Source organism: Acipenser ruthenus, chromosome 14 (genome assembly GCF_902713425.1).
Source record: "Acipenser ruthenus chromosome 14, fAciRut3.2 maternal haplotype, whole genome shotgun sequence".
Taxonomy (NCBI): domain Eukaryota; kingdom Metazoa; phylum Chordata; class Actinopteri; order Acipenseriformes; family Acipenseridae; genus Acipenser; species Acipenser ruthenus.
Window position 1 is genome coordinate 510,361 of NC_081202.1, and position 27,140 is coordinate 537,500.

Sequence of the window (27,140 nt, forward strand, 5' to 3'; positions counted from 1 at the left end):
GCATTTCAATGAGGAGCGAGGCTCGCATGGGGCTGCAATGAAGGGTCTGTTCCAGGAACACAGCCCAGGTACCAGCTGTGGGAGCTTCTCCCTCGGCACACAAACCTCTCAGCTCTGTCTGTGCTCACGTCTGGGAACATGCCTCTGGAAAGGGCCTCACAGAGCTCGTGTGGAGTGAAGGCAGGCGGTGAGTTTCTGAACTCAGTTACTAGAGTTGAGAGGACGGCACGGGGGGGGGACGGGGGGGGACTGATCCACACTGAAACATTAACACTTTCAAACACACACAGCATATATCAAATACTAGCACACACACGCACACACACACACACACACACTCACAGAGGGACACACACACACGCACACACACACACAGAGGGACACACACACGCACACAGAGGGACACACACACACGCACACACACACACACACTCACACACTCACACAGAGGGACACACACACACTCACAGAGGGACACACACACACACCCACACACTCACACACACACTCACACACTGACAGAGAGACACACACCCACACGCACACACACACACACAGACTGGCATGTGTACCTTAACATATTTATTATTATTATTATTTATTTATTAGCAGATGCCCTTATCCAGGACAATTTACAATTGTTAAAAGATATCACATTATTTTTACATATAATTACCCATTTATACAGTTAGGTTTTTACTGGAGCAATCTAAGTAAAGTACCTTGCTTAAGTGTACAGCAACAGCGTCCCCCACCTGGGATTGAACCCACGACCCTCCGGTCAGGAGTCCAGAGCCCTGACCACTACTCCACACTGCTGCCCAACTCTTAAGGAGATCATGTTTCTGCAGCATTTCAGTAGCAGTGGTGAACTTGGCTCCTCAAACCTGCACATAAATACACACAAAGAGATGAACAGGCTGAGCACTGAGCTTGTACTGCTGCTGACCAGGGCAGCCTGGCTGCTGACTGAACAAGGAGAGACCAGCAGGCTGAGCACTGAGCTTGTACTGCTGCTGACCAGGGCAGCCTGGCTGCTAACTGAACAAGGAGAGACCAGCAGGCTGAGCACTGAGCTTGTACTGCTGCTGACCAGGGCAGCCTGGCTGCTGACTGAACAAGGAGAGACCAGCAGGCTGAGCACTGAGCTTGTACTGCTGCCTGGCTGCTGACTGTACAAGGAGCTGGACTGTTTTATTCCATCTTCATCGCTTGTCTTGTGTCTGTAATGCAGTCCATCGCATTCATCATTGTGGGGATGTGTTAGGCAACGCCATTGTCTTACACTATACTCTCTGAAAGACAATGATATCCTTCCTGTGATACAGGAAAACGGTTTCTAATGTTCTGTCTGGCTGAGTATGATTGCAGAACTCAGCTCTAGTAAGTGACTACAGCAAGTCACTTATACAAATGCTTGTAAAGAGCCCCATGTGTGGACGGTGCTGGAGGATTCGCAATGGGATTCGCTGGCTTCAGAGGCTCTCAGTGGAGAGGAAGTGAAAGGAAAGGAATGCTGTGAATTGCTGTCTCTGCACGGTCCTAACCCTCTCTAACTCTAACCACCCAAACTCTTAGAAACAAAGCGGATCTGAACTGAAGTCCTCACTTGTTTGTTCTTTGTCAGGTAATTATTGGTACAGTCAGTATGTTCACATGTGCACAGACAAGTACACACACAAATAAAACTATCCAGGCAAGCACACACACACACATTTACACTATACCAAAGTGCCACAGATCTTGGCAGCTTCTCAGCTGTGAAGGGGAATCTTCAGTAAACAATTGCAGTTCTGTTTGCCCAGAGAGTTGCATAACATGAGGGGGGAGGGTGCAGTGACCTGAGTGCTGGGCAGCAGGGCTGTGTGACTCTCACTCTCTCTCTCTGTTAAGAGAGGCACTTCAATTGAAATTCTCAGCAGGGGGAGAGCTCACTGTAACTCTGCCTGGGAAGCTGACAATAACCAGCCTGACTGTGAAGAGAGGAGGCTGGGTCACACTGTCGGGACAAATTGCGCTTCCTACGCTTACTCAGTCCTCTGTTTTGACTATTGCCCTCTGGTGGCTGAAATAAACAGTGCAGGGCACAGTAACAATTTGAGATTCAGTTTTTATTATTTATTTCTTAGCAGACGCCCTTATCCAGGGCAACTTATAATTGCTACAAGATATCACATTATTTTTACATACAATTACCCATTTATGCAGTTGGGTTTTTACTGGAGCAATCTAGGTAAAGTACCTTGCTCAAGGGTACAGCAACAGCGTCCCCCACCTGGGATTGAACCCACGACCCTCCGGTCAAGAGTCCAGGGCCCTAACCACTACTCCACACTGCTGCCCTAGTTTTTCCAGTAATTCATTGTAGATGGGTGCACACAGTGAGCTATTAAATGACATGTCTCCAGTCGCCAAACTTAGAAGGCCTACTCTGTTTCAGTAAAATAAAAAGCGGTAATTAAAGTAGGAAGCAACAACTGCAGCAAATGAAGCAGCTCTGGGCAGTGTGGGTACGGCAGCCCGTGGTGTTCATCGCCGGTGCACATACATCGCACAGTGCAAACTGACACATGAAACGTGACGACTTTATTTATTTATTTATTTTTGACGTGGACCTCCCTGGAGTGTTGCACCCCCTCCCTCTCTAAACCTGCCCTGCTTATCCGCACAACACCGCAAGGGTTAACTACTGCTTAGCGACGTCAGAACGACGCTCACTGTCTTTTAGTAACACGCAATCGCCTAGTCTCGCGTGGGTATCCTGCGTGTGAACACCTGACGCTGGTAAACGCTGAGGAAACGCCGCTCGTATTAATAATCGACCCCGCAGGTACAGTACGATGGGAGGGTGTATCAGGTGTATTCATTTGTGTCGCAGTGCACGGAAAGTTTGTCTTTAACCTAACGGGTACTTAGTAGAGAGTTGTGTTTGATGGCATCTCCACTGAGACCGCACACGTGTTACTGATTCATTTATTGCATATTTCAAATGAAAAGAACACATAACCGTGTTTACGGCTGTTTTTCAGTTGCTGTGATGAATCTTATTCATTAAGCATTTTACTGTAAAGTTTAAACAAAAAACAAACGCAAAACAGTCCGTTGACTAGCGTTGGTAGGGTTGCCAACTATCCGGGTTTCGACCAGAAAGTCCGGTTTTTAAACTTGCTGTCTCGTTTTCTAGTAAACTGAAAACCGGACACGCATTGTCCGTTAACACTCCGTGCCCACGTCGCCAAAGCGACCACCGGCTCTGTGCAAGTTTATGACAGACTGCTGTGCCTTTAATTATCAATTGCTGTTGCTAAAACAACAAACGAGCTGGACACGCTGATGTCACCACGATGAGCAGCTTTTGATAGGTACGTCACTGCGCTCCTTGCATTGATTGAGCGCGCTGTGATGCGCGCACAGCTGCGGCGATGCACTGGCTGGGGTTTGCAGTGCTGTGAATGGTGGAAGTTGCCCATGTGTGTGGACAGCTGCCTGTCTGATGTATGGTTTCTCTTGGTGCTGCAGGGTTCCTGTGGAGGCTATAGTCATGATTCTGGAGTATTTGCTTTCTAAAGTCTCGGCGCCGCTGTGGCGACGAGCAGAGGAGGAGGAGGAGGAGCAGCAGCGAGGCGAGGGTCAGTTCACTGAAACGCAAAGCAAGCTTGTGAGACGTGCATCTCATCCCAGTGATGGGCTAGTCTGGTGTGTGTGTGAGGTTCTAGTCTGGTGTGTGTGCGTGCGGTTCTAGTGTGGTGTGTGCGTGCGGTTCTAGTGTGGTGTGTCTGTGCGCGTTTCTGTTGCGCAGTGTGTCTGTGTGCGCGTGCGGTTCTAGTGTGGTGCATGCGTGCGGTTCTAGTGTGGTGCGTGCGTGCGGTTCTAGTGTGGTGCGTGCGTGCGGTTCTAGTGTGGTGTGTGTGTGTGTGCGTGCGGTTCTAGTGTGGTGTGTGTGCGTGCGGTTCTAGTGTGGTGTGCGTGCTTGCGGTTCTAGTGTGGTGTGTGTGTGCGTGCGGTTCTAGTGTGGTGTGTGTGCGTGCGGTTCTAGTCTGGTGTGTGTGTGTGCGTGCGGTTCTAGTCTGGTGGGTGTGTGTGTGTGCGTGAGGTTCTAGTGTGGTGGGTGTGTGTGTGTGCGCGAGGTTCTAGTGTGGTGGGTGTGCGTGCGTTTCCTCTGATGTGTGCTGCATTGTGTTGCAGGTGCTGGTGAAACGCTGCACATTCGGGCTGGCACAGTGACCCGGTTCTGCCAGGACTACGGGCTGATCGACGATCTGATCTGCTTCACCACAGAGGTGGTGCTAGGAGGAGCTCCACTGAGCACAGGGCACACAGTCAGCGCCATCGCCGTGAGGGACAGGGAGGCAGCGGGGTGGAGAGCTGTACGGGTGAGATACTGTCAGCATGCAGGACAGGAGGGAGGGGAGAGCTGTGCGGGGGAGATACTGTCAGCATGCAGGACAGGAGGGAGGGGAGAGCTGTGCGGGGGAGAGACTGTCAGCATGCAGGACAGGAGGGAGGGGAGAGCTGTGCGGGGGAGAGACTGTCAGCATGCAGGACAGGAGGGAGGGGAGAGCTGTGCGGGGGAGATAGCCACTGTTAAAACATGTCCAATCTTTTAGAGGAGAAACCTCAAAATGGAGTGAGGTAACCAGTGGTGTACCACAGGGATCAGTATTAGGTCCTCTGCTATTCCTAATCTACATTAATGACTTAGATTCTGGTTACTAAGCAAACTTGTTAAATTTGCAGACGACACAAAAATAGGAGGAGTGGCAAACACTGTTGCAGCAGCAAAGGTCATTCAAAATGATCTAGACAGCATTCAGAATTGGGCAGACACATGACAAATGAAATTTAATAGAGAAAAGTGTAAAGTATTGCACGCAGGCAATACAAATGTGCATTATAAATATCATATGGGAGATAGTGAAATTGAAGAAGGGAACTATGAAAAAGACCTAGGAGTTTATGTTGACCCAGAAATGTCTTCATCTAGACAATGTGGGGAAGCTATAAAAAAGGCCAACAAAATGCTCGGATTTATTGTGAAAAGTGTTGAATTTAAATTAAGGGAAGTAATGTTAAAACTCTACAATGCATTAGTAAGACCTCACCTAGAATATTGTGTTCAGTTCTGGTCACCTCGTTACAAAAAGGATATTGCTGCTCTAGAAAGAGTGCAAAGAAGAGTGACCAGAATTATCCCGGGTTTAAAAGGCATGTCGTATGCAGACAGGCTAAAATAATTGAATCTATTCAGTCTTGAACAAAGAAGACTACGCAGCGATCTGATTCAAGCATTCAAAATATTAAAAGGTATAGACAATGTCAACCCAGGGGACTTCTTTGACTTGAAAAAAGAAACAAGGACCAGGGGTCATAAATGGAGATTAGATAAAGGGGCATTCAGAACAGAAAATAGGAGGCACTTTTTACACCGAGAATTGTGAGGGTCTGGAACCAACTCCCCAGTAATGTTGTTGAAGCTGACACCCTGGGATCCTTCAAGAAGCTGCTTGATGAGATTCTGGGATCAATAAGCTACTAACAACCAAACTAGCAAGCTGGGCTGAATGGCCTCCTCTCGTTTGTAAACTTTCTTATAAGAACATAAGAAAGTTTGTCAAAAGCTGTATTTGTTTTGCGCCTCTAAAACGGCATTTTTAAAAAACAGCCGTCCTTTTTCTACTTCTGTTAGTCTCTGTTTCATACCTTCATAGTTTGCTTTTCTAAAATTGTAAACCTTCGCTTTAGTCATTACTTTTTGGGTTTTAAAAATCACTTCAAATGAGACCATGTTGTGGTCTGAGTTTGCCGATGGCTCTCTGACCTCTGTTTTAGTTATTCTGTCTTCGTTATTTGAAAAGACTAAGTCAAGGCATGCCTCCCCTCTAGTCGGTGCCTTGACATATTGCGTTAGGAAGCAGTCATTTGTCATTTCCACCATTTCAATTTCGTTCGTCGTGCCCCCCATCGGGTTTTCCCATTTTATACAGGGGAAGTTGAAATCCCCCATTAGTATGGCTTCTCCTTTTCTACACGCATTTCGAATGTCATTGTATAACAGATTATTTTTCTCAGCGTCTGAATTTGGCAGTCTATAGCATGCTCCTATTATTATGCCCTTTGAATTTGTGTCCATTATTCTGACCCATATTGATTCAGCATTGTTTTCTTTGTCCTGATTTAACACCTGGGCTTGAAGACTATTTCTTATGTATAGCACTACCCCTCCGCCTCTTCTGTCCTGCCTGTCTTTCCTATATAGTATGTACCCACTAATATTATATTCGTCTCCATCACCCTCAGACAACCAAGTTTCTGTAACACCTATCACATCGTAGTTACTTGTTAGTGCAGTAGCTTCAAGTTCTTATGTTCTTAAGACAGGCTTTTGTAATGTTACACAATCCCAATACAGTGATTGAGGTTGCGAGGATTTTCTATGATGAAAGCACTAATTGTGTTGTGTTTGCTAGCTCTGATATTATGAAGTGTTTTAAAGTCCGGGAAATCAGAGGAAATCCTGTCCGATGAAAGAGGCAGGGGCTGAGGCAGAACAGGGACAAGCTAGTGCTGGCAGAGAGGGTGCAGGGGGTGATCGGGGAGCACGAGAAGAAGAGTCAGCGTCTGGAGCACCATCACCACGGCCTGAACCGCAAGCAGTGCAGCCTGTCCCTCAGCCAGAGGCCGCTGCAGATCAGGAGGAACCGGTACAGCCTACCCCTCAGCCAGACACAGCTGCAGATCAGGAGGAACCGGTACAGCCTACCCCTCAGCCAGACACAGCTGCAGATCAGGAGGAACCAGTACAGCCTACCCCTCAGCCAGAGGCCGCTGCAGATCAGGAGGAACCGGTACAGCCTACCCCTCAGCCAGACACAGCTGCAGATCAGGGGGAACCGGTACAGCCTACCCCTCAGCCAGACACAGCTGCAGATCAGGGGGAACCTGTACAGCCTGTCCCTCAGCCAGAGGCCGCTGCAGATCAGGAGGAACCGGTACAGCCTACCCCTCAGCCAGACACAGCTGCAGATCAGGAGGAACCGGTACAGCCTACCCCTCAGCCAGACACAGCTGCAGATCAGGAGGAACCAGTACAGCCTACCCCTCAGCCAGAGGCCGCTGCAGATCAGGAGGAACCGGTACAGCCTACCCCTCAGCCAGACACAGCTGCAGATCAGGGGGAACCGGTACAGCCTACCCCTCAGCCAGACACAGCTGCAGATCAGGAGGAACCGGTACAGCCTACCCCTCAGCCAGACACAGCTGCAGATCAGGGGGAACCTGTACAGCCTACCCCTCAGCCAGACACAGCTGCAGATCAGTAGGAACCAGTACAGCCTACCCCTCAGCCAGACACAGCTGCAGATCAGGAGGAACCAGTACAGCCTACCCCTCAGCCAGACACAGCTGCAGATCAGGAGGAACCTGTACAGCCTACCCCTCAGCCAAACACAGCTGCAGATCAGGAGGAACCTGTACAGCCTACCCCTCAGCCAGACACAGCTGCAGATCAGGAGGAACCTCTATAGCCTACCCCTCAGCCAGACACAGCTGCAGATCAGGAGGAACCGGTACAGCCTACCCCTCAGCCAGACACAGCTGCAGATCAGGGGGAACCTCTACAGCTTACCCCTCAGCCAGACACAGCTGCAGATCAGGAGGAACCTGTACAGCCTACCCCTCAGCCAGACACAGCTGCAGATCAGGAGGAACCTGTACAGCCTACCCCTCAGCCAGACACAGCTGCAGATCAGGAGGAACCAGTACAGCCTACCCCTCAGCCAGACACAGCTGCAGATCAGGAGGAACCAGTACAGCCTACCCCTCAGCCAGACACAGCTGCAGATCAGGAGGAACCAGTACAGCCTACCCCTCAGCCAGACACAGCTGCAGATCAGGGGGAACCTGTACAGCCTACCCCTCAGCCAGACACAGCTGCAGATCAGGAGGAACCTGTACAGCCTACCCCTCAGCCAGACACAGCTGCAGATCAGGAGGAACCGGTACAGCCTACCCCTCAGCCAAACACAGCTGCAGATCAGGGGGAACCGGTACAGCCTACCCCTCAGCCAGACACAGCTGCAGATCAGGAGGAACCAGTACAGCCTACCCCTCAGCCAGACACAGCTGCAGATCAGGAGGAACCAGTACAGCCTACCCCTCAGCCAGAGGCCGCTGCAGATCAGGAGGAACCTGTACAGCCTACCCCTCAGCCAGACACAGCTGCAGATCAGGAGGAACCAGTACAGCCTACCCCTCAGCCAGACACAGCTGCAGATCAGGAGGAACCTGTACAGCCTACCCCTCAGCCAGACACAGCTGCAGATCAGGAGGAACCAGTACAGCTTACCCCTCAGCCAGACACAGCTGCAGATCAGGGGGAACCTGTACAGCCTACCCCTCAGCCAGACACAGCTGCAGATCAGGGGGAACCTGTACAGCCTACCCCTCAGCCAGACACAGCTGCAGATCAGGAGGAACCTGTACAGCCTACCCCTCAGCCAGACACAGCTGCAGATCAGGAGGAACCGGTACAGCCTACCCCTCAGCCAAACACAGCTGCAGATCAGGGGGAACCGGTACAGCCTACCCCTCAGCCAGACACAGCTGCAGATCAGGAGGAACCTGTACAGCCTACCCCTCAGCCAGACACAGCTGCAGATCAGGAGGAACCTGTATAGCCTACCCCTCAGCCAGACACAGCTGCAGATCAGGAGGAACCGGTACAGCCTACCCCTCAGCCAGACACAGCTGCAGATCAGGGGGAACCTCTACAGCTTACCCCTCAGCCAGACACAGCTGCAGATCAGGAGGAACCTGTACAGCCTACCCCTCAGCCAGACACAGCTGCAGATCAGGAGGAACCTGTACAGCCTACCCCTCAGCCAGACACAGCTGCAGATAAGGAGGAACCAGTACAGCCTACCCCTCAGCCAGACACAGCTGCAGATCAGGAGGAACCAGTACAGCCTACCCCTCAGCCAGACACAGCTGCAGATCAGGAGGAACCAGTACAGCCTACCCCTCAGCCAGACACAGCTGCAGATCAGGAGGAACCTGTACAGCCTACCCCTCAGCCAGACACAGCTGCAGATCAGGAGGAACCGGTACAGCCTACCCCTCAGCCAGACACAGCTGCAGATCAGGAGGAACCTGTACAGCCTACCCCTCAGCCAGACACAGCTGCAGATCAGGAGGAACCAGTACAGCTTACCCCTCAGCCAGACACAGCTGCAGATCAGGAGGAACCAGTACAGCCTACCCCTCAGCCAGACACAGCTGCAGATCAGGAGGAACCAGTACAGCCTACCCCTCAGCCAGACACAGCTGCAGATCAGGAGGAACCTGTACAGCCTACCCCTCAGCCAGACACAGCTGCAGATCAGGAGGAACCAGTACAGCTTACCCCTCAGCCAGACACAGCTGCAGATCAGGGGGAACCTGTACAGCCTACCCCTCAGCCAGACACAGCTGCAGATCAGGGGGAACCTGTACAGCCTACCCCTCAGCCAGACACAGCTGCAGATCAGGAGGAACCTGTACAGCCTACCCCTCAGCCAGACACAGCTGCAGATCAGGAGGAACCGGTACAGCCTACCCCTCAGCCAAACACAGCTGCAGATCAGGGGGAACCGGTACAGCCTACCCCTCAGCCAGACACAGCTGCAGATCAGGAGGAACCTGTACAGCCTACCCCTCAGCCAGACACAGCTGCAGATCAGGAGGAACCTGTACAGCCAGAGAAGGCTGGAGACTAAAGTGGATTACTGCCAAATACAAACACCGGAGAGGCAGGTGTGGTCCATGAAAATAGTAATTACTTCATTACTGGCAAACAGAGAAACAAGAAAAATAAAAAATATTCTAGAAACGCCTGAAGCGAAGACGAGTTTGAGCGGGGCTGTGAGTCTGTCAGTGAAGCGTCTTGCAGCAGCAGCAGCAGCAGCTCTAAGCCTCAGCCGGGAGAGACGATAACTCTCCACTCGGGGGCGGAGCGCAGTGCTGCGTCTCAGCTCAGCTCAGCAGTGGATCCCAGCAGAGTCTAAGGAGGGAGGTGAAGACAAGCAGAACACAGAAATACAAGACTATGAAAGTGGTGGTTATAACTGTGAGGAAATGGATGCAGGAGAGGACGGTGTGTTCAGGAGACGCACTGTGACAGAGAGAGCAGTGGAGAGGACGGTGTGTTCAGGAGACGTGACAGAGAGAGCGAGGCTGCGTGGCGAGTGCAGGGGTGGCTGGGCTTTGTGAGGGACTAACATTTTAGAAATAGAGGAGGTAGAAAAAGGGTGTTTTTTAAAAGTTAAAGCCAATATTAAATATTTCGTTTTTGTTTTTATTAATATTTATGCCCTAGATATAGGGAGCAATAGGGTTTTATTTTTTAAGAAATTGAAGCAGACCCTTTTAACTATGAATCCACAAGATATTTTAGTTGTGGGTGGGGATTTTAATTGCACAATTGATTTTACCAAAGATAGGAATAGTTCTGAACCTCATCCCCTTTCCTCAAGAGAGCTGGCTGCAGTTTTACAGTCTAGTGGCCTGGTTGACATCTGGAGGAATCTGCACCTTAATACACGACAGTATACCTGGTCATATAACACTATGTAACACAATTTTTGTTCCTGGGTAGTAAGTGTTATTTCCTAATTGCTTATGCCTCAAAAGTATAGAAAATGGCTATTATTCCCCACAAACTTTGCTTTTGTGACCAGGACAGTGATATTTTGAAATTTACCTATTTTCCAGAACATTCCAGATAGATTCAGTGCTGAGTAAACTTGGAGTAACTTCTAGAACTTTCCTGTTATATTAATAGTAGTATAAATACAGTGGCCTTAAGCCCACCAGTTCAGTTTAGTTCCAGCTGCCTAAGTGGATACATATCTGCATTTTTCTGAGATGGCATCAAGAGGCTGCAAGCATCCGGCAGACGCATTTTGCTATGTCTGCGGCCAATTTATCAAGACAAGAGCGAAAAAGTACTCCGTGGAAGCATCTGCTAAGATGTGTGAGGCCTACAAGGCATATTTCGGCATGCCTGTCGGGGATCAAGACAAACCCTGGGCACCTCATTTAACCTGCGAGCACTGCAAAAAACTCTGGAAGGTAAGATGGACAATTGTTGCTCCGTTAGAGCCAGATTATACACTCCTCAGCTTTCTCTTAATACATTCATTACAGAAAAGATAATACCTAGCAGTCTGTCTGACCATCACTGTCTTTTAGTCACCATTGTAATTACATCAGACTCTCCTGTTTCTTCTCATTGGTATTTCAATAACAAACTACTGGAAGATAATATTTTTAAGCAGCATTTAAGGGACATGTGGGTTAATTGGAGAAAACAAAAGAATCAATTCAGTTGTCTGTGGCAGTGGTGGGATTTAGGTAAGGTGCAGATTAGTATACTCTTGATGCAACCAGGTCACTAAATGCAGCCATGAGAGAGTTGGAGAGAGAGATTTTAGAGATGGAGAGCCGATCAGACAGAGACCCAAATGAAACAGCACAAGAGGCCCTGAGGCAGCAGAGACACACCCTGAGCAGCCTGCTGGAGGAGAGGGTGCGGGGGGCACAAGTGCGCTCTGGGTTCATGGAGCTGAGAGACATGGACTCCCCTAGTAAATTATTTCTCAGTTTGGAGAGGAAACAATCAAACTGCAAGAGTCTGCACTGAGACCCCAGGGATTGATGGGTTACCTGTGGAGAGAGCTGGGGCCTGATCTGCTGCTGGTGTTGCAGGAGAGTCTGAGGGCCGGGGAGCTGCCGTAGGGCCGTCATTACTCTACTGCTGAAGAAGGGGGACTTCTGCCGACTAAAAAACTGGAGACCAGTCTCACTTATGTGCAGATTTTAAAATAATTTCCAAATGTGCAGCGAACAGACTGAGAGACTGCAGGGCAACTATAATTCACCCTGATCAAACATATTGTGTGCCAGGGAGATGAATTTCTGATATTTCTTTAATGAGAGATGGGTGATTTTAATGTGGGACTGCTTTCTTTAGATCATGAAAAAGCTTTTGATCGGGTCGACCATTTTTATCTTTTTAAAACCCTGGAAGCCTTGGGTTTGGTCCTTGTTTTATTAATTATATTAAACTAATGTATATGAATATTTATAGTGTTTTAAAAATGAATAACGGGCTGAGCGCTTACCTTTCCCAGTGTACAGGGGTCTCAGGCAGGGCTGCCCCCTATCGGGCATGTTCCACTCCCTCTCCTTTGAGCCCCTATTGGCTCTGCTGAAAATATAATGTTGATGGTTAAAATAAGTACATTTAGTAAATCTTTTTTTTTTCAATCCAACTCTTGCTGCTGTAATAGTAAAGCACCTGAAGACACTTCAAACCTGTCATGTTTATACACATCACTTGGCTCGTTGCATTTTGAGGTGGTCAGGCTCTTTAGAGTGCTGGTGGTCTGCAGGCTCAAGGTGGATTTCACCTATTTTAAATGAGTCTGTGACCTGCAGGGCTTTCAGGAGAAATGGTGTGCGGGAGAGTGAGTGAGGAGGGACACCACCTTGTATTTATATAGTTTTCATTTTTGTTTTGTGTTTGGATGCAGTGTTTTTTCTGCCTTGGTTAAAGTTGAACAGGCAAGCATGTTGTTAGCTTCGTATTCTCCTGAGCAAGCTTCAAGTGAGGGCTGCCTTGATTTGTATGTGTCTTAAAAATACATTATTGCACTCTGTTGTGTGATGCCTGTCTCTCTCTCTGCTGTGTGATGCCTGTCTCTCTCTCTGCTGTGTGATGCCTGTCTCTCTCTCTGCTGTGTGATGCCTGTCTCTCTGTTGTGTGATGCCTGTCTCTCTCTCTCTTGTGTGATGCCTGTGTCTCTCTGTTATATTGTGTATTCAGGTGCAGCAGTGTCTCTCTGTTATATTGTGTATTCAGGTGCAGCGGTGTCTCTGTTATATTGTGTATTCAGGTGCAGCGGTGTCTCTCTGTTATATTGTGTATTCAAGTGCAGCGGTGTCTCTCTGTTATATTGTGTATTCAGGTGCAGCGGTGTCTCTGTTATATTGTGTATTCAGGTGCAGCGGTGTCTCTCTGTTATATTGTGTATTCAGGTGCAGCGGTGTCTCTGTTATGTTGTGTATTCAGGTGCAGCAGTGTCTCTGTTATGTTGTGTATTCAGGTGCAGCGGTGTCTCTGTTATGTTGTGTATTCAGGTGCAGTGGTGTCTCTCTGTGTTGTGTATTCAGGTGCAGCGGTGTCTCTGTTATATTGTGTATTCAGGTGCAGCGGTGTCTCTGTTATGTTGTGTATTCAGGTGCAGCGGTGTCTCTGTTATGTTGTGTATTCAGGTGCAGCGGTGTCTCTCTTATGTTGTGTATTCAGGTGCAGCGGTGTCTCTCTCTTGTGTTGTGTATTCAGGTGCAGCGGTGTCTCTGTTATGTTGTGTATTCAGGTGCAGCGGTGTCTCTGTTATGTTGTGTATTCAGGTGCAGCAGTGTCTCTGTTATGTTGTGTATTCAGGTGCAGCGGTGTCTCTGTTATGTTGTGTATTCAGGTGCAGCGGTGTCTCTCTCTTATGTTGTGTATTCAGGTGCAGCGGTGTCTCTCTCTTGTGTTGTGTATTCAGGTGAAGCGGTGTCTCTCTTATGTTGTGTATTCAGGTGCAGCGGTGTCTCTCTCTTATGTTGTGTATTCAGGTGCAGCGGTGTCTCTTATGTTGTGTATTCAGGTGCAGTGGTGTCTCTCTCTTGTGTTGTGTATTCAGGTGCAGCGGTGTCTCTCTGTGTTGTGTATTCAGGTGAAGCGGTGTCTCTCTTATGTTGTGTATTCAGGTGCAGCGGTGTCTCTCTGTTGTGTTGTGTATTCAGGTGCAGCAGTGTCTCTCTGTTATGTTGTGTATTCAGGTGCAGCGGTGTCTCTTATGTTGTGTATTCAGGTGCAGCGGTGTCTCTCTGTGTTGTGTATTCAGGTGAAGCGGTGTCTCTCTTATGTTGTGTATTCAGGTGCAGCGGTGTCTCTCTCTTGTGTTGTGTATTCAGGTGCAGCGGTGTCTCTTATGTTGTGTATTCAGGTGCAGCGGTGTCTCTCTGTGTTGTGTATTCAGGTGAAGCGGTGTCTCTCTTATGTTGTGTATTCAGGTGCAGCGGTGTCTCTCTTATGTTGTGTTCAGGTGCAGCAGTGTCTCTTATGTTGTGTATTCATGTGCAGCGGTGTCTCTCTGTGTTGTGTATTCAGGTGCAGCGTCTCATGGATGCATGGGAGGAGGATGGGGGGGTTTCTATCAACTCGGAGTCTAATCAGCTGAAGCCCCTAATTGGCACAGTGACATCATGTGATAGCGATGGGGGGTTCATCACCCAGACCACCTACTTCCCCCGCTCAGCTGTCTGCGAAGGTAAGATTGATTGATTTTAGATTTTCTTGAAACTCCTGGCATTGTGTTCAGGGGATATTCCAGTAAATGTAGAGCTCACTGTAAACTCACACGTTTAACAGCGTGACACCCAGGCCTGTAATGTGACTGGGCTCTCCTGCCAGGAATACAGCAGAATACAGCAGCGAGCAGGTGGGGAGTCTTCAGTAGAGACTAAATACAGCAGCGTGCAGGTGGGGGTCTTCAGTAGTGACTGAATACAGCAGCGTGCAGGTGGGGGTCTTCAGTAGAGACTGAATACAGCAGCGAGCAGGTGGTGAGTCTTCAGTAGAGACTGAATACAGCAGCGTGCAGGTGGGGGGTCTTCAGTAGTGACTGAATACAGCAGCGTGCAGGTGGGGGGTCTTCAGTAGTGACTGAATACAGCAGCGTGCAGGTGGGGGTCTTCAGTAGAGACTGAATACAGCAGTGTGCAGGTGGGGGTCTTCAGTAGAGACTGAATACAGCAGCGTGCAGGTGGGGGGTCTTCAGTAGCTGCTGAATACAGCAGCGTGCAGGTGGGGGTCTTCAGTAGTGACTGAGAGGGGGGGTGCTGTTTGGAGAAGCTGGCAGTCCTGTCTTGTGTGTGTAGACACTGACAGTGTGAAGTATTTTCCAGGGTTCGAGCCAGTGAAGGGGGACTGGGTCCAGGCACAGTACTTCATCAGCCCCACGCAGTGGTCCAGCCAGGCCCGGTCTGTGGCGCCGCTGCGGTACCGGAGAATTGACAAGGTGAGAGCTCCTTTCGTTACTCCTCCCATACAGCTCATGCTCCTCAGGAGGGAGGATTTTTACTCGTGTGGAGTTCCTCCTCCAAGATGTATTTCTGTCATGTTTTGTATGAAATGTTTACATCCTGGCCAGTGGAAACTGTTAGGTGTTTATGGAAGATGTTTGGATAATGGGACCTTGTACTGTCTGTGTTTGTGAGACCATTGGCTGTCCTGTCACAGACACAGGCCGTCGCAAGAGCTCTGAAGTGCAGCAGCTGAGGATGTACAAAAACAACAAAGCACAGAAACGTGCCACTCGAGTAAATGTGAGCTGCATGCCTGTACCCCTGCTGCAGGTCATGTGGTGTTGAGTTGTGCTTGCGTTGGGCAGGGGGTGGGATTGGCTGCAGCATCTCCAGACCTGCAGTGTTGCTCACGCTTTCAGTGTGTCTGCACGTTGTCTTGAGGAGGGTTTATTCTGCTCTCGCTGATTGATTAGAGTGAACAGGGAGAGCCTCGAGCCAAGCTTCTGGAGATTGACACAGTGATCAGGACTGACTGCGGCTTGTCCTCTCTGTCTGTCTCAGGTCCGAGTGTCCAGTCTGTACGGCCGCAGTGGAGTGCTGGGAGACTCTGTATTCTTCACACTGGACTCTCTTCGTGTCCCGGGGGGATACTGCCCCTCCCCTGGGGACCTGGTCAATGTGGTGGTGGTGGAGAGCTCTCAGTCCTGCTACTGCTGGAGAGCTCTGTGCATGGCACCCGTCCACCGGAGCAGGTAGTACAGCAGGCACAGCACAGCAGTCTGGGAGAGCTGTCACACTGACACTTTCATTATCATCAGTTGGACAGAAAGAGGCCGTTTCGGGAGCTCCCGAGTGACTCATCCGGTAAAGGCGCTCCACATGGCGTACAGGACGTGCCCTATAGCCTGGACATCGCCGGTTCAAGTCCAGGCTATTCCACTGCCGACCGCGGATGGGGGAGCTCCCAGGGGGCAGCGCACAAGTGGCCGCCCACCGCCCGGGGGGTGGGGGGGTGGTGGGGTAGGGCTCTGGTCGGTTCACCGCGCACCATCAACCCCTGTAATCTGGCCGGGCGCCTGCGGGCTTGCCTGTAAGCTGCCCAGAGCTGTGTTGTCCTCCGACGCTGTAGCTCTGAGGTGGCTGCATGGTGAGTCCACAGTGTTAAAAGAAGTGGACGGCTGACGGCACATGCTTCGGAGGACAGCGTGTGTTCGTCTTCGCCCTCCTGAGTCAGCGCGGGGGTGGTAGCGGTGAGCTGAGCCTAAAAATAATTGGCTATTCGAAATTGGGAGAAAATGATAAAAAAAAACAATTGGCGACTACTAAATAAAAAAAAAAGGAGGCCGCTTCCAGTAATGTAGCACGGTGGTAGCTAGCAGGGGAGTGCCAGATGAATTGCGTTGTAGTTTCACGGTCTGAAGCAGAGCTGAGAGGCCAGACTGAAGGCTGCTCTCTGACTGCAGTGCCCCCTGCTGTCTCTCCGCAGCGTGTGCGCTCCGGAGGAGGAACCCCCCCTGGAGTCGGAGCACCAGGTCCTGCTGAGGAACAAGGGCGGCCTGGAGGTGAGCAGGATGACCAGCTTCGGGAGCCTCCTCCTGGGCCAGGACAAGGACCTGCTGGTGTGGATCGAGTGAGTGAACACGGCAGGGACGCCGCGGTGTGTGGATGGAGTGAGTGAACGCGGCAGGGACGCCGCGGTGTGTGGATGGAGTGAGTGAACGCGGCAGGGACGCCGCGGTGTGTGGATGGAGTGAGTGAACGTGGCAGGGACGCCGCGGTGTGTGGATGGAGTGAGTGAACGCGGCAGGGACGCCGCGGTGTGTGGATGGAGTGAGTGAACGCGGCAGGGACGCCGCGGTGTGTGGATGGAGTGAGTGAACGCGGCAGGGACGCCACGGTGTGTGGATGGAGTGAGTGAACGCGGCAGGGACGCCGCGGTGTGTGGATGGAGTGAGTGAACGCGGCAGGGACGCCGCGGTGTGTGGATGGAGTGAGTGAACGCGGCAGGGACGCCGCGGTGTGTGGATGGAGTGAGTGAACGCAGCAGGGACGCCGCGGTGTGTGGGTCGCTGGCATTGATTCACAGACTCAGTGATGTAGGTGCAATATGCACCCTGGAGGAATGTGTGGGTGCAGCCTAGAGAGAGAGAGAGAGCCCATTTCAGAGGCCCTGAGGAGCCAAGAACTGTGCTTGTGGGTTAAATCAAAACAAGTTATTTATCAATACAGCCTTCCTGTGGAATATTAAATAAAAACAAGTTATTTATCAATACAGCCTTCCTGTGGAATATTAAATAAAAACAAGTTATTTATCAATACAGCCTTCCTGTGGAATATTAAGTACACAGTGCTGGTTACTGGGCTCTGTTGTTATACAGTCTTCTAATATGTTCGTGCTCCTGACTGCTGTGCAGCTTGCAGCTCTGAGCTTACGATCCAGGAAAGAACACCTTAATGGCTCTTACAAGAAGATCTTAGCCTGGAGTTTAATGGCTCTCTTTCAAGATGATCTTAGCCTGGAGTTTAATGTCTCTTACAAGAAGATCTTAGCCTGGAGTTGAATGGCTCTTACAAGATGATCTTAGCCTGGAGTTTAATGTCTCTTACAAGATGATCTTAGCCTGGAGTTTAATGTCTCTTACAAGAAGATCTTAGCCTGGAGTTTAATGGCTCTTACAAGATCTTAGCCTGGAGTTTTGACACTATATTGTTGGTTTGATTACAGTGTTGCATTTCTAGGTTTTGTACACATTAATGTTACACTGAATACGCTCACCCCACCATGTCATGTTGTAATGTATTCTTGGGTTCTTTCTGATTGCTGTTTCAGGAACAAAGGGGCGAAGGCGCAGACCCTGCTGAGCTGTGGGTTCGCAGGCTGGGACCAAGAGAGACAGTTCAAACTGCACTTCCCTAAGGAAGAGGAAGAGCCAGAGCTGCTGCCCTCCCCTCCTCTGGATCCAGCACTCCCAGTACAGGGGCCCTGCTCCCCAGTCTGTCCCAGCTTGATGGCCCCATCCCAGTCTGTGTTTGGGGTCTACCGGGCCTTCCCTATGACTTTCATGGCCTGTGTGCAGAGCCCCCACCTGGGGAAGGGCATGCTGTCCCTCTACCCCCTGGGTGGGTACTGCCTGTACCCCGCTCCCCTGCTGCTGCTGAGGCCCAGCTTGGGCTTCGCAGGAGGGGGAGGGAAGTGGGGTGCAGCCTGCACTGCAGGGGAGGCGTCTGAGAGCAATGGGGTGCAGAGAGAGGCAGGGGAGTGTGGTACAGCTCCTGAAGTGGCATTGGGGTTCAACAGTGCTGGGGTTCAGGGAGGAGAAGCCTGGACGGGAGATGGGGAGTGGGGTACAGTGTCGGGAGGAACAGCAGCTCCTGAAGCACAGCAGAGCAGAGGAGTGAAGGAGCTGGTGAGCTTGGGTTCAAGAGAGATCGAGATCAAGCCAGGGGAGAAGATTGCCATCACCATCCGCTGTGAAGCAAAGTGAGTACTGGGGGCTGTGGGGCTGTCTCCCGGGCGATGGGGCTGTGTTCCGGGCGATGGGGCTGTGTCCCGGGCGATGGGGCTGTGTCCCGGGCAATGGGGCTGCAGTGAATGTATATAACATTTCTAAATATATCTAGTGAAACTCTTCTATAATTATGAAAGTTATTAAGAGTATCAGTATCTTGAGATATATTGCAGATCTGTTTTTTCCATGAACAGTGGCTATCGGTCCTGCCCTAATTCGTCACGTTGCCGATAGCTCTAGTCTTGCATTCACTGCTGTGGCTGAGTTTGCGTGTCTCTGACAGACTGGGGGAGTTCCTGGAGAGAGATCAGTCCTGACCTTGGTGTCAAGGCCTTTCTCTGTTCTGCACCTCTTCGGTCCCTCAGCACAGAGATCCATTGAGCTGGTCTCTGCACAGCTGTGCTGCTCTCCGCTGGGTGGGGCTCATTGGCATGTGGCTGCACTGCACTGAGGATCATGGCCAGAGTTGGCAGTTGAAAATACAATACTACTGTATGGGGGCTGCAGTTTGTATCATGGTCTTGACTGTAAATGAATGGTAGCTCTGAATGAGTTCCAGGTACAGGGGTGTTGGGAGCTTCTGCAGTAAGTAAGTAAGTAATGAAACAAGCCAGGTCAGAGGAAACTGTATACAGTGAAACCAGTATTAAAGACCAGGAGCCTGTGGTATAACCGAGCCTCTTCTGCTGTGCAGTGTGCTGCTGCTTGCCTTGCAGGATCCCAGTGTCTGTCATTAAGCCTCTTCTGCTGTGCAGTGTGCTGCTGCTTGCCTTGCAGGATCCCAGTGCCTGTCATTAAGCCTCTTCTGCTGTGCAGTGTGCTGCTGCTTGCCTTGCAGGATCCCAGTGTCTGTTGTTAAGCCTCTTGCATTGGGTATCATGTTGCTGGATGCTAATGCATGTGGTTGTATCTCTTGCAGGAACCTGGGCCGATGTCGGGAGCTCCTGCTGCTGCACTTCACGAGCTTCTCTATCGGGCGGCTTCTGGTTGTGAGAGTGCAGAGTGAAGAGGAGAGCCTCATTCTGGCCAGCTCTCCATACGTACCAGCCAATCAGCTCCCAACGCAGCCAACGAGGCCACAAGCCAAGGAAGGCATCACTGTGCTCCCCGCCCGCCTGCCTCCCAGGTATCCAAGCCACGGCTCCCCCAGTGCCACCCATAACCAGAGAGCTGCTCACACCACTACCTTCAATAACTAGAGAGCTGCTCACACCACTACCTTCAATAACTAGAGAGCTGCTCACACCACTACCTTCAATAACCAGAGAGCTGCTCACACCACTACCTTCAATAACTAGAGAGCTGCTCACACCACTACCTTCAATAACTAGAGAGCTGCTCACACCACTACCTTCAATAACCAGAGAGCTGCTCACACCACTACCTTCAATAACCAGAGAGCTGCTCACACCACTACCTTCAATAACCAGAGAGCTGCTCACACCACTACCTTCCACCCCACCCCACAGTTCATGCAGATTTTCTGATTGAACCCTCAGGTTTTCTAAGAGGCACCTCCCTAATTTCCTGGGCCAGTACCCGATCCCACAGAAGCTCAGGGAGTGCTTTGAGCTGAAGAATGACGTGCTGGTTGCTGAGCCAGAGCTTGCAGAGGTAAGCAGGACCAGAGGGGCCTGAGACAGACTTCAGCTGGGACCCTCTCTGTCTCTAAAGTCTTGTGAACCCAGCTGAGTTGAGAAGGGGGCTGGAGTTGACAGCAGTGAGGATTGTGCAGATGAAAGGGATCTATTGAGAGTAGTGGCAAGAACTGGCATTGGAGGTTCTGAGCCCCGCCGCGGAGATGAGCTGGAAAGCTGTGGAGCTGCTCGTGCAGACGGCTGTGGCTCTTGTGTGCAGTGGATACGATTCAGCCAGCTGGTGTTCCCTTGTGTCACGCTGCCTTCTCTCTCCTCACAGCCCCTCAGCAGGTCAGTCTTCAGGTCTCGCTTCTCAGCCCTGCTGTGGCTGGAGGAGCTGCATGCAGAGAGCGAGGCGAAGGAGTTCAGCCTCAGCGGAGCCTTCCTGAGGAGGAGTGCCAGCTACCTGCAGCTGGAGGTGCCCGGTGTGTCCGAGGGCAGACCCAGCGCCAGCATCGGTACGGGGCAGGGGCACTATTACACACTCAGCAGCGCTCAATGTAGGAATACTAAAGGAACTTCACAATTCAATGACAAGCCTCTCGACTACAACACTCAAGAGGAGAGCATTTCATTTTCAGAGAGGGTAAAGAAAAGGTAGAAAAAAGAAAGTACGAGGATTGGGGAGAGTAGATCTGATGAATGGATCTAGTAGAGTGGTGGGGTTCTGTTCTTGATGGGGGCTCCCTTGTTTTTCTTACCTGTAATGTTTTGGTTGCATATGCAGGGATGCTGTTTGAATTCATGGTCCTGTTGGATAAAGTGCAGGGAGGCTGGAGTGGGTCTGGACTCCCAGTGCTCACAATCATCTATATTGTGCAAATCTGATGGCTACCGATATTCTAGTCTCACCAATTTACTGTTTTACAATAAATGATGTGATATAAGCATGTGAATCTCAGCCCATTTCAACTTTTGAAGGTGTTGAGAAAGTTAAAACGTTTCTCATTGAAGTATATTAAAGTTGCAGTTTTCAGATGTAGATCTTTTCAGATTTTTTTCATGCAGTTTTTTTCCCCAGGAGATAAAGTGATCCTGAGGAAGCCAACAGAAAACGGTGTTGGGGTGGAGTATGTAGCCTACATCACTGAGGTAATGTATGTTTTTATAAAGCATACTCTATACACTGCTCACCACCTCACCCTGTAGCTCCTGTGTTACCCAGCTGGTGGTGTGTTCTCTGTCTCGGTGTGGCTTCCAGAACACCCTCCTCAGACTTAGTGTTGTCTTTGTAGATTAACGATGAGGAACTGAGTCTGAGAGTCAACTGTGAGTTTCACCACAACTACCTGGGGGAGCCCCTCGATGTGGAGTTCACCTTCAACAGGTAACCCTGCCAGTACAGCGCCTCACCTTGTACAGGTAACCCTGCCAGTACAGTGCCTCACCTTGTACAGGTAACCCTGCCAGTACAGCGCCTCACCTTGTACAGGTAACCCTGCCAGTACAGCGCCTCACCTTCAACAGGTAACCCTGCCAGTACAGCGCCTCACCTTGTACAGGTAACCCTGCCACTACAGCGCCTCACCTTGTACAGGTAACCCTGCTACTACAGCGCCTCACCTTGTACAGGTGACCCTGCCACTACAGCGCCTCACCTTGTACAGGTGACCCTGCCACTACAGCGCCTCACCTTGTACAGGTGACCCTGCCAGTACAGCGCCTCACCTTGTACAGGTAACCCTGCCACTACAGCGCCTCACCTTGTACAGGTAACCCTGCCACTACAGCGCCTCACCTTGTACAGGTAACCCTGCCACTACAGCGCCTCACCTTGTACAGGTGACCCTGCCACTACAGCGCCTCACCTTGTACAGGTGACCCTGCCACTACAGCGCCTCACCTTGTACAGGTGACCCTGCCAGTACAGCGCCTCACCTTGTACAGGTGACCCTGCCAGTACAGCGCCTCACCTTGTACAGTAACCCTGCCAGTACAGCGCCTCACCTTGTACAGGTAACCCTGCCACTACAGCGCCTCACCTTCAACAGGTGACCCTGCCACTACAGCGCCTCACCTTGTACATTTAAAGGTGTGATTCAGATCCGTGAGGTTTGGCAGGATGTACCTGGTTGTGACACAGGGATGCCAGGTATTAAATGTGCTTTCTCAGACTGGTTGATGAGATTTCTCTTTGTCTCTGGCACAGACTGACCATGCGGAGATGCCACGCTGCCCTGGATCAGGCAGAGCACCTGAGAGACACAGGTGAGCACAGAGCCTCTGAGAGGCAGGGGGGCTCGTCACTGCAGTGCCAGCATTGGTGTGCGACTGGCACGTCGCTGCAGTGCCAGCGTCGGTGTGCGACTGGCACGTCACTGCAGTGCCAGCGTCGGTGTGCGACTGGCACGTCGCTGCAGTGCCAGCGTCGGTGTGCGACTGGCACATCGCTGCAGTGCCAGCGTCGGTGTGTGACACTCTCTGTCTTTCAGTCCTGTTTCCCGAGAGTGTCGTGGTTCAGACACCCCAGCTGAGCCTAGCCTGGGAAGAGGAGAGCAAGGGAGACTCTCAGGAGGTGAGGAGAGGAGGGAGAAGGGAGTCAAGGATGTTCTCATTCATGGTCATCATTCACTGCTGCTTTTTCTCTTACTCTATTTCTCAATTTCTGTGTCTATTTCCAGGCAAAGGGAATGTCACAGAATGATGGCCAGACCACAGAGACACTGTGTGTGGACATGGTGTCTGTGGCAACACAGACTCGGCTAGGTGAGGTGGTCTCTAGTGGTGGGAGGGAGGCAGTGTGGATTCGGGGTCTCTAGTGGTGGGAGGGAGGCAGTGTGGATTCGGAGTCTCTGGTCTCTAGTGGTGGGAGGGAGGCAGTGTGGATTCAGGGTCTCTAGTGGTGGGAGGGAGGCAGTGTGGATTCGGGGTCTCTGTGGTCTCTAGTGGTGGGAGGGAGGCAGTGTGGATTCAGAGTCTCTGTGGTCTCTAGTGGTGGGAGTGAGGCAGTGTGGATTCGGGGTCTCTGTGGTCTCTAGTGGTGGGAGGGAGGCAGTGTGGATTCAGGGTTTCTAGTGGTGGGAGGGAGGCAGTGTGGATTCGGGGTCTGTGGTCTCTAGTGGTGGGAGGGAGGCAGTGTGGATTCGGAGTCTCTGGTCTCTAGTGGTGGGAGGGAGGCAGTGTGGATTCGGGGTCTCTAGTGGTGGGAGGGAGGCAGTGTGGATTCAGGGTCTCTAGTGGTGGGAGGGAGGCAGTGTGGATTCAGGGTCTCTAGTGGTGGGACGGAGGCAGTGTGGATTCAGGGTCTCTAGTGGTGGGAGGGAGGCAGTGTGTATTCGGAGTCTCTGGTCTCTAGTGGTGGGAGGGAGGCAGTGTGGATTCGGGGTCTCTGTGGTCTCTAGTGGTGGGAGGGAGGCAGTGTGGATTCGGGGTATCTGGTCTCTAGTGGTGGGAGGGAGGCAGTGTGGATTCAGGGTCTCTAGTGGTGGGAGGGAGGCAGTGTGGATTCGGGGTCTCTGGTCTCTAGTGGTGGGACGGAGGCAGTGTGGATTCGGGGTCTCTAGTGGTGGGAGGGAGGCAGTGTGGATTCAGAGTGTCTGGTCTCTAGTGGTGGGAGGGAGGCAGTGTGGATTCAGGGTCTCTAGTGGTGGGAGGGAGGCAGTGTGGATTCGGGGTCTCTGTGGTCTCTAGTGGTGGGAGGGAGGCAGTGTGGATTCGGGGTCTCTGTGGTCTCTAGTGGTGGGACGGAGGCAGTGTGGATTCAGGGTCTCTAGTGGTGGGAGGGAGGCAGTGTGGATTCGGGGTCTCTGTGGTCTCTAGTGGTGGGACGGAGGCAGTGTGGATTCGGGGTCTCTAGTGGTGGGAGGGAGGCAGTGTGGATTCGGGGTCTGTGGTCTCTAGTGGTGGGAGGGAGGCAGTGTGGATTCAGGGTCTCTAGTGGTGGGAGTGAGGCAGTGTGGATTCGGGGTCTCTAGTGGTGGGAGGGAGGCAGTGTGGATTCAGGGTCTCTGGTCTCTAGTGGTGGGAGGGAGGCAGTGTGGATTCAGGGTCTCTAGTGGTGGGAGGGAGGCAGTGTGGATTCAGGGTCTCTAGTGGTGGGAGGGAGGCAGTGTGGATTCAGGGTCTCTAGTGGTGGGAGGGAGGCAGTGTGGATTCAGGGTTTCTAGTGGTGGGAGGGAGGCAGTGTGGATTCAGGGTCTCTAGTGGTGGGAGGGAGGCAGTGTGGATTCAGGGTCTCTAGTGGTGGGAGTGAGGCAGTGTGGATTCGGGGTCTCTAGTGGTGGGACGGAGGCAGTGTGGATTCAGGGTCTCTAGTGGTGGGAGGGAGGCAGTGTGGATTCAGGGTTTCTAGTGGTGGGAGGGAGGCAGTGTGGATTCAGAGTCTCTGTGGTCTCTAGTGGTGGGAGGGAGGCAGTGTGGATTCAGGGTCTCTAGTGGTGGGAGGGAGGCAGTGTGGATTCGGGGTCTCTGTGGTCTCTAGTGGTGGGAGGGAGGCAGTGTGGATTCGGGGTTTCTAGTGGTGGGAGGAAGGCAGTGTGGATTCGGGGTGTCTGGTCTCTAGTGGTGGGACGGAGGCAGTGTGGATTCAGGGTCTCTAGTGGTGGGAGGGAGGCAGTGTGGATTCGGGGTCTCTGTGGTCTCTAGTGGTGGGAGGGAGGCAGTGTGGATTCGGGGTCTCTGGTCTCTAGTGGTGGGAGGGAGGCAGTGTGGATTCAGGGTCTCTAGTGGTGGGAGGGAGGCAGTGTGGATTCGGGGTCTCTGGTCTCTAGTGTTGGGAGGGAGGCAGTGTGGATTCAGGGTCTCTAGTGGTGGGAGTGAGGCAGTGTGGATTCGGGGTCTCTGTGGTCTCTAGTGGTGGGACGGAGGCAGTGTGGATTCAGGGTCTCTAGTGGTGGGAGGGAGGCAGTGTGGATTCGGGGTCTCTGTGGTCTCTAGTGGTGGGACGGAGGCAGTGTGGATTCGGGGTCTCTAGTGGTGAGAGGGAGGCAGTGTGGATTTGGGGTGACGGCTGTGCCCCCGGTGCTGACTGCTCTGGTCTCTGTTCAGGTGGATCCCCTCATGAGTCGGGCCCTGGGGAGCAGGGGGACCAGTTCTTTAACCCCTCACTGAACCCCCACCAGAGAGACGCAGTGAAGCGCATTCTGGCTGGAGAGTGCCGGCCCACCCCCTACATCCTCTTTGGACCCCCAGGGACCGGCAAGACTGTCACCCTCATCGAGGCGATACTGCAGGTACCAGTGGCCCTGTCTGCAAGCATGTGGACGGCTACATGAGTGTGAGAACACCGTAGTGGCCACAGGCCAACACTAACATATCCTTTAAGAAGTCACCAACATCAGTGAATCCTGTCCCAGCAGTCATGAACATCACAAAGGCCAGATGAAGCCCTGTGTGTGTGACCCTCCCTCTTCCCTCTGTGTCTCAGATCCATCACAAGCTGTGTGACAGTCGTGTGCTGGTGTGCACCCCCTCGAACAGCGCTGCGGACCTGCTGTGCACCCGTCTGCACCAGAGCGGACACCTGCACTCCGGAAACCTGGTCCGTGTCAATGCCATCTGCAGGTCGGAGGAGGTACTGTAGCCCCACAGAACCCGGACTCTGTAGGCATCTTGCAGGGTTAGGAGTTGCTGGGCTGACCCTGTCTCTGTTTCTCCCGCAGAGCATCCCTGAGATGTTGAAGCCGTACAGCCGCGCCGGGGAGGACGTTCGTCAGGCCGCCTATCACCGCGTGGTCATCAGCACCTGCAGCAGCGCTGGCATGTTCTACCAGCTCAGGATCAGGTACCAGAAACAAGCAGGGCACGGCTGGCTCACAGTTAACTCTCACTGTGGCACAGGCTTAGTTTAAGCATGCGTTCTGTTGAGCTCTTCTTGTTGCTCTCTCAGGATCGGGCACTTCACCCACGTGTTCATCGATGAGGCCGGCCAGGCCAGCGAGCCAGAGATTCTCATTCCACTGGCACTTGTCTCTGAGGACGATGGACAGGTGAGTACAAGCCCTGTCTCTGTGTGTGTTTGTCTCAGTGTGCAGATAGTCCTGTCTGCGGTCTCTACCCAGCCCTGTCTCTGTGTGTGTTTGTCTCTGTGTGCAGATAGTCCTGTCTGCGGTCTCTACCCAGCCCTGTCTCTGTGTGTGTTTGTCTCTGTGTGCAGATAGTCCTGTCTGCGGTCTCTACCCAGCCCTGTCTCTGTTGGTGTTTGTCTCTGTGTGCAGATAGTCCTGCCTGCGGTCTCTATCCAGCCCTGTCTCTGTGTGTGTTTGTCTCTGTGTGCAGATAGTCCTGCCTGCGGTCTCTATCCAGCCCTGTCTCTGTGTGTGTTTGTCTCTGTGTGCAGATAGTCCTGTCTGCGGTCTCTACCCAGCCCTGTCTCTGTGTGTGTTTGTCTCTGTGTGCAGATAGTCCTGTCTGCGGTCTCTACCCAGCCCTGTCTCTGTTGGTGTTTGTCTCTGTGTGCAGATAGTCCTGCCTGCGGTCTCTATCCAGCCCTGTCTCTGTGTGTGTTTGTCTCTGTGTGCAGATAGTCCTGCCTGCGGTCTCTATCCAGCCCTGTCTCTGTGTGTGTTTGTCTCTGTGTGCAGATAGTCCTGCCTGCGGTCTCTATCCAGCCCTGTCTCTGTGTGTGTTTGTCTCTGTGTGCAGATAGTCCTGCCTGCGGTCTCTATCCAGCCCTGTCTCTGTGTGTGTTTGTCTCTGTGTGCAGATAGTCCTGTCTGCGGTCTCTATCCAGCCCTGTCTCTGTGTGTGTTTGTCTCTGTGTGCAGATAGTCCTGTCTGCGGTCTCTATCCAGCCCTGTCTCTGTTGGTGTTTGTCTCTGTGTGCAGATAGTCCTGGCCGGAGACCCGATGCAGCTCGGTCCGGTGGTGAAGTCGAAGCTGGCTTCAGCGTTTGGACTGGGCCGGTCCCTCCTGGAGAGGCTGATGAGCCTCCCCCTGTACT

General features: G+C 52.0%; 1 protein-coding gene across 4 annotated transcripts in view; it reads left to right on the forward strand.

Moving 5' to 3' along the window:
• The first annotated feature begins 11 nt into the window (after positions 1–11).
• LOC117414441 (RNA helicase Mov10l1-like) overlaps positions 12–27,140 on the forward strand; it is a 40,306-nt gene continuing 13,177 nt past the window's right edge. For 2 of the 4 annotated variants that reach the window (XM_058985456.1, XM_058985453.1), the window contains exons 1-21: positions 2,689–2,830; positions 3,520–3,629; positions 4,186–4,373; positions 14,198–14,357; positions 14,995–15,107; positions 15,676–15,866; positions 16,601–16,744; positions 17,945–18,595; positions 19,543–19,749; positions 20,123–20,237; positions 20,541–20,718; positions 21,282–21,352; positions 21,496–21,587; positions 22,410–22,468; positions 22,693–22,775; positions 22,882–22,966; positions 25,247–25,431; positions 25,626–25,772; positions 25,861–25,982; positions 26,088–26,187; positions 27,026–27,140. The exon at positions 27,026–27,140 is cut by the window's right edge and continues 50 nt beyond it. In XM_058985456.1, the coding sequence (XP_058841439.1) occupies positions 3,542–3,629; positions 4,186–4,373; positions 14,198–14,357; positions 14,995–15,107; positions 15,676–15,866; positions 16,601–16,744; positions 17,945–18,595; positions 19,543–19,749; positions 20,123–20,237; positions 20,541–20,718; positions 21,282–21,352; positions 21,496–21,587; positions 22,410–22,468; positions 22,693–22,775; positions 22,882–22,966; positions 25,247–25,431; positions 25,626–25,772; positions 25,861–25,982; positions 26,088–26,187; positions 27,026–27,140 (3,094 nt within the window). In that variant the 5' untranslated portion in view covers positions 2,689–2,830; positions 3,520–3,541. Of the gene's footprint in view, positions 188–2,688; positions 2,831–3,043; positions 3,363–3,519; positions 3,630–4,185; positions 4,374–14,197; positions 14,358–14,994; positions 15,108–15,675; positions 15,867–16,600; positions 16,745–17,944; positions 18,596–19,542; positions 19,750–20,122; positions 20,238–20,540; positions 20,719–21,281; positions 21,353–21,495; positions 21,588–22,409; positions 22,469–22,692; positions 22,776–22,881; positions 22,967–25,246; positions 25,432–25,625; positions 25,773–25,860; positions 25,983–26,087; positions 26,188–27,025 lie in introns of those variants that run through there. The other 2 variants (XM_058985455.1, XM_058985454.1) reach the window with 2 other exon arrangements.